The sequence below is a fragment of the Paramisgurnus dabryanus genome, chromosome 18 (genome assembly GCF_030506205.2).
Source record: "Paramisgurnus dabryanus chromosome 18, PD_genome_1.1, whole genome shotgun sequence".
NCBI lineage: Eukaryota > Metazoa > Chordata > Actinopteri > Cypriniformes > Cobitidae > Paramisgurnus > Paramisgurnus dabryanus.
The window spans coordinates 248,778-256,174 of NC_133354.1; the positions used below are offsets into that span (position 1 = coordinate 248,778).

General features: G+C 35.3%; 1 protein-coding gene across 1 annotated transcript; it reads right to left on the bottom strand.

Annotated features, from left to right (window-relative positions):
• Nucleotides 1–2,901: 2,901 nt before the first annotated feature.
• Nucleotides 2,902–7,019, bottom strand: cplx4a (complexin 4a). Its single transcript, XM_065244274.1, has 3 exons — nt 6,764–7,019; nt 4,413–4,500; nt 2,902–3,268 (listed from the first exon to the last, which is right to left on the bottom strand). The coding sequence occupies exons 1-3, from the start codon at nt 6,925–6,927 to the stop codon at nt 3,041–3,043; spliced, it is 480 nt and encodes a 159-aa protein (XP_065100346.1). The 5' UTR covers nt 6,928–7,019; the 3' UTR covers nt 2,902–3,040.
• Between the last annotated feature and the right edge of the window lie 378 nt (nt 7,020–7,397).

Below are 7,397 nucleotides of genomic sequence, written 5' to 3' on the forward strand. Positions count from 1 at the left end.
AAACTACTTTAAGTCTTCATCTGTAGTGGTTTGGGCCATTAGAGGATTTTGTTACATGAACAAAACATGATCCCAAACAGCAAGCGCGCGACCCCTGAGAGTTACCCTACAATTGAGGTGCAGTTAATTGGAAGAATTTGCAAACTTCCTCAATATTGAATGGATACGTGTAATTAACTGTGAACAAAGACTGACAGCAGTCTGGTAATCCACAGGACACACGCTGGCTTGAAGGGATTACACACTTTCCCCCCTCTATCCAAAACAGTGGAAATCCTTTCAACTGCTTGGCTTTTCCCTAATTACAACAGATAATGTTTGTATTCCCAGATTTATTCCAACACACCCACACACACACATACACATTCTGGTTTCCATGTTTTGTGGGGACATTCCATAGGCGTAATGCATTTTATACTGTATAAACTGTATATTTTATTACCCTTACCTACCCCATTCCCTAACCCCAACCATCACAGAAACCTTTCTGCTACTTCACATTTTCAAGAAACATCATTCTGTTTGATTTATAAGCTTCTTTCCTCATGGGGACATCAAAATGTATGGTATATAACACTGGTATTCCTATCTTTGTGGGGACAATTGGTCCCCACAACGTGATAATTACCAGGTACACACACACACACACACACACACACACACACACACACACACACACACACACACACACACACACACACACACACACACACACACACACACACACACACACACACACACACACACACACACACACACACACACACACACACACACACACACACACACACACACACACACACACACACACACACACACACACACACAGTGGGTCTTGATTTTTTTTTAGCTTTTTAAGGTATCATTGAGATATTTTAAAATTGTGATTTAAGTTAAATGATTCTGACTTATTTATTGTTGTTACACTAATGATATAATGTTTTAAGTGTATCAACAGTCTTTGTATGTACTTCTATTACAGAATACATGTGCGTATAGTATACCCATTACGAATAATTAAGAAATCTGAATTTAAACATTACCTATTGGTTTCTGCCTAGTTATCAGGTGACTAATTTTTGTTAAATAGTTTACCTTTTGAATTTGTCAGAGTTTGTTGTTGATTTTTTAAAAATGCATATGTTTTGGAATGAAAACATCTCAGAAACATGCATCACAAAAAAAAAACACACAACAACAACAACAAAAAACAACTACAAAAAACAAATCAACAGTTTCTAAATTGTGATTTATTCATGTGTTCATCCTGTTTACAATACATCTTACACATGAGATATTCATGCCTATTTATCTCACATACAAAGTTACTGTAAATACATATAAAGACATAATCCGTGAGCATTACAACATTAAATGTGTCAATTGTAGATTGTTTCCTGTCAAACCCAGAAAAAAATTAACATCATCAAATTAATCTCATTCCGTGTGCAAAAAAAAAAACATGAGGAAGGATTTAAATAGAGTTTTTTTTTTGCCTATTTATTATAAATAAAAATAAACTATGAAAATACTGGGTTATTTTCAACCGAGCTTTGAGTAAAAAAGGATAAACCCAAGCTGTTTGGTTGTAATTTAACCTATATGCTGGGTTGGTTCAACACAAAATGTTGGGTTGCTTTAACTAATTTTGGGTCAAATATAAACATTTTTTGGGTTTTAATTTAACCCAAAGGCTGGTTTCTCCCTTTTGACCCAATTGGTTGAAAATTCCCCAGCATTTTTAGAGTGTACTTCTTATTAGCCTCATATTTACATTTAAATTCTGACCATGTACAGTACATTGACTGTAAGACACTGAAAGAAGATTTTAATAAACTTAGTACTTTAAAAGAGAAAAAGGAAAATGAGAAACTAAACTAAAATCATTTGTTCAAACAACACATACAACAGAAAATAAATCTGTGAAATGAAGCCATGCAAATATCATTTAGATGGGGGAGAAACTGATAAACAATGAAACCCAAACTGCAAAGTCAACATCTTACATTAGGGGGGAGCGGGGTAAATTGTCACACCTTCACACTGTCTTAAAGGGATAGTTCCATCAAAAATGAAAATTCTGTCAGCATTTACTCACTTTCATGTTGTTACAAACCCGCATACATTTCTTTGTTCTGATGAACACAAAGGAAGATATTTTGAGAAATGTTTGTAACAAAACCCTTCGTGGACCCCATTTACTTCCATAGTAGGATAAAATAATACTATGGAAGTAAATGGGGTCCACGAATGGAGCACCATACATGACAATAGTATAAATCTCATATCAAATAAAAGAAGGAAGACTTGGCATGTTGTATTCATTACATTTTCATATCTTATCTCATTATTGAGTTGTAGACTGTTTAATAGAAAATGTTCACTTGTGACAATTTGCCCCATCGAAGGGTAAGTTGTCACACTAAAACACTAAAACTTAATTGTAAGTACAAAAGTGTGAAACAGATAACCCAGGATTCCGTTAACCCGGGGTAAGAATAACCCGGGGTAAACTATTTCAAGTGTGAAAAGTATGTGACGAAAGTCATTGAGACAACTTGCCCCAAACTGACATGTGTGCTTACGTTAGGGTTACTCAGGGTTAACTTAACATAGCACGTCAGCTAAAGTATCAAAAGACACGTTATTTTCTCCTCTATTTTGTGCAAAATAATACTTTTTAACATTCATACCTAACAAAGTTATATTGCATAAAATTTAAAGTGCAAATTTAAGCCAAAAAAAAAAAGAAAATTGGGCTAACGTCAGATTAGAGCCATCTTCACCACATGTGAACACAAAGTTGACTTAACAAGAAGTCATCACACAAAGTGGCTATTTGATATTTTAGATAAAGCCTCTAGTGTTAGAGTTATGAACAGTGTGACAACTTACCCCGCTCTCCCCTATACACTGGAGTGATCTTTATTCACACTTATTAAACAAAATCAGCAGCAATCGAAATAAGGGAGGGATTGAAATGAAGATATTTATTTGAATTAAAAAACAAATTTGCACAATCTAGGATTTTGTAAAACCATTACATGACAGAGCACTTCTCCTCCGCTTTGGACTTTATCTCAGTAAATGTGGCACTCGCCTTCTCTTTGATCTGATCCATGTCCATGTTCTGTAAGTTTTGCATTTGCCCCAGGATGGAGTCTTTCTCCTCTTCCTCTGTGGCATCTTCATCTACCATCTTCAGAAGTTCCTCAGGAACATCCACATCATCTCCAGCTATTTGGATCATGTTCTCATCCTGCTCACTCTGAGAGGAAACCACACACGGAAGGTCAATTACAATTCAATCAAGTATCTCAGTATATAAGGCAGAGTATAGATAATTGCGAATATGCTACAGCTATTTAAACCTTTTCAGTAAAATAAGCATCTACTGAGTCAAACTCTATGTAATAGCAAGAACTGTATTTTGTTATATATTATATAAATAAACAAAAGTTTAGATTGGGTCACATTTTATGTTTTAAAGCACACATCAACCAATACAAATAATGTGAGATATACACAGATCAGGAAAAGTCAGATGACCTAAATGCATTACTTTGTCATATACCACTAAGGATTTATGAAAGACTAAAGGTGTTCAAAGATGAACAGATGATGTGGAAATCCAAGACGGATGGAGTCAGTTCAGCTCAGGCAGCTGATTTCTTAATCTGATTTTCAAAGAGCTCAGCTTTACAGAGGACCTACTAATTTATCCAATAAAGCATTTGCATGTGCACTCAGAAAAAAGTAACAAAAGCTTAAAAAAGTTTTGAACTTTTAAAAGGTCCGAATATGTACCATTTTGGTACAGATATGCACCTTTAAAGGCGACATTTCACAAGACTTTTTGAAGATAAAATAAATATTTGGTGTCCCCAGAGTACGTATGTGAGGTTCTAGATAAAAATATTATATAATTCATTATAGCATGTTAAAATTGCCACTTTGTAGGTGTAAGCAAAAATGTGTCGTTTTTGGGTGTGTCCTTTAAAATGCAAATGAGCTGATCTCTGCACTAAATGTCAGTGCCGTGGCTGGATAGTGCAGATTAAGGGGCGGTGTTATCCCCTTCTGACATCACAAGGGGAGCCAAATTTCAATTACCCATTTTTCACATGCTTGCAGAAAATGGTTTATCAAAACCAAGTTACTGGGTTGATCTCGTTCACATTTTCTAAAATGTTTTGCTTTAAAAAAAAAATAATTCCTCACAAATCGTAAATGTAAAAGTACATGTGACTAATAACTGTAGTGATGAAATGTGTGCCTAAAATTCTGTGCAAAAAATACATTTCCCTCATAAAATGTTATGCACCTACAGCAAAAACGTTACAATAAATGCACTAATGAATGTTTTTAAATTTTGTTCTTGAGAATAGAGGGCATAGCATGAAGCTTCTTACTTTGGGAAGTCGATATTTTTCTCGTAGACACACTCTTAAAGTCGCTCTCTCTGCTTTCTTGTGCAAGAAATCTGCATCCCTCTCCATCCTGCGGGTCAGAAATAAAGAGCTGCTTATCACATTTATAGGGGGAAATAATCTCTAAAACCCATTTTCTTAACTAGTTTGTCATAACATTGAAGTTACACCAGTGTTTCTCAAACTTTTTCTGCCATTCCCCACTTTGGAGGTACGGAAGGGTTCCAAGCCCCACCTGTCCCCAATCGCCCAAACAAAATGGTAATCAAGTAGGCTTTAAAGGAAAACACCAAGGTTTTTCAATATTTTACTATGTTCTTACCTCAACTTTTTTCAATGCGTGCACTTAATTTTTGTACAGCGCGTTGTGAATGTGTTAGCATTTAGCCTAGCACCATTCATTCTTTAGGATCCAAACAGGGATGAATTTATAAGCCATCAAAGACTTCTATGTTTTCCCTATTTAAAGTTACATAAGTAGTTGCATGAGTAAGTATGGTAGCACAAAATAAAACATGGCAATTTTTAAGCAGATGAAAAATTAGAACTATATTGCATATATCACTCCTAACTACTTCCCCTCTTGCTCAAACTTCCGTCAATATTACTGCGCCCAAGGTCGAAGTTAAAGATAATAATGCAACTATGTTTGCATTTTGTCTTTGACAAAAGTCATCATACTTTCTCTTCAGCTGGCTTTTTAGTTGATAAGGTCCACTGTCTGTCTTGGTTTTCTCTGCAGGTGCCGAATTTCCAATTCTTTCTATTCCATGTCACAAACTTATCCATAGTTAACTTTTATACCCACTACCGCCTATACCGCCTACACATTAAAGTTTTTGTTCCGCTTCAATTAACTTTCCGACGTTAATTTATTGTTGTAGGCTATAGCTCAGTGTGACATTATCTTCACAGTCTGATGTTGTTTTAAGTTAGGCTTATTTTTAAATGTGTCGTTTTGAGTGATTAGTCAATAAATAAATGAATTAATAGAGATCACAAAAATTACCAAATTTCCTCCAGTTTATCACGCCCCACTTGTAATGTTCCTATTCCCCACCAGTGGGGCCCGCCCCACACTTTGAGAAACGCTGAGTTACACAAAGATCTTTAGATGTAATCTCACAGCTGACATGTATGTTTGTTGAACCATCTGTTTGCAATTCGGTCATATTTCTACTCTAAACAGATGGTGCTTACAGATTTTTATTTTATTTAAACATAAAGAGTATCAAATCTTGAGATTAAGCTCACAATTGTTACAATCTTTCTTCAAATAGGTTATTCTGAATAATATAATCCACACAGTAATTGTTATGTAGTAACACTCAGGAAATGTTGGGATGTTTTATTCCATGGTTTGGTAAAATATGCAGTAACCTACTGTAACCTTCCCAAACCTACTGTAACTTTCCCAAATTATGGTTTGGCTATTTGACCAAATCATGGGTAAAATTGAATTCAATTTAATTATTTTAAAAACTTAATTAGAACAAGAGCATGCTGACTGAATTTTTTGGTTGTTCCAAAAACTCACAATATATTTTTGTTAACTTTAAAATCATTATACAGTCTATTATCTGAAAATCTCTGAATCCAGAGTAACTCAAATGTCATAATTTCATGTATTAATCTGTTTATGTAACCACTTTCCCACAAAATCAACACTGTGAATTTCTGTGCATCGCAAAAAGATTTTTAACTAACACGATGAGCTCCGACTTCAGAGGTTGCATTGTTAATTTCAATAGTAAATAAAATATTATAACATAAATAAAAAAAAAAAACAGCTAAGGTCTTAATAACAACAGAACAAAATGGCCGCCAACCGTGGCCTACAACAAACAATTTTTTTAGATTTTATACAAAACTAAATTCTCTGATACCCTCATTACTTGTTTACTGCTATGACTGTTTTCTAAAAATAGTGTTATCCAGCTCAACAACAAGGTCAGGATAACCTGCGTTAAGCGCTAAGCTAAGCCCTGCTCTTAAAACTGATTAGCAGCTAGCACGCATGACGTTTACTCTCTGATATCAACATGTAGTGTGTTCATCTTTAATCATTCACACTATCATCTTTTTCACATCACATAAACCCAACAGTGTGTTAGCTTGAATACAAGATTATTATAAAATATGGAAAATGAAAAATGCTTTAAAAATTATGTCATGGTGTGCAATGCACCGGCATTATTGATATCAGTCATCATGTGAATATTGCATTTATTCTCTCTAAAAACGTAACAAAAAAGTTAAAAGAGAAAACTTAATGTACTTAATATACAGCATGACCAAATAAGCTATGGGGTGCAACTTTAAGCTTTACTTACTTTTCCTCCACCAATTGTTTCTGGTACTCCTCATATTCTTCTCTGGTCATACCAGCGGCCTTTGCGGGGTCCTTGGGGGTCTCCTCCTCTGCCTTCTCCTCTCCTCCTCCAAAACCCATTCCTTTCAACGGGTTCCCCACCATACTTTTAATTAAGAAAGCCATTTTTACTCCGTCAGACTTCAAATCTTTCAGTCAAATTCCTTGGTTTCCAATAAAGGTGGATTGTTGGTTGAAGCTAAGCTAACCGACCTATCTGTCTGCGTTATCAAGGACACACTGGTGACTACAAATGGCGGCCAAAAAAAAGAAAAAAGCGTTTATGCTGCGGCCATAATCTGGATTAAGATACGGCCGTCTACACTGAGGCAGATGGCATGTGAGCTTTCTCTTTCTACACAGTAAAAGTAAAGAACTCAAATGTACTCGATTGTCTCTTATCACAGTCACAGGAATAAATGAATTATGGGTTTTGGATCTATTAAGTTGATGTTTGGTGCATTGTTGCATCACATTACTTAAAGGGGAAACGACTTTTCCATGTTTAAGTGCTATAACTGAGTCCCCATCAACCTAGAAAATGTGTAAAAGATCACCCCAGTAACTTAGTTTTGGTAAACCATTCTCTGCGAGCA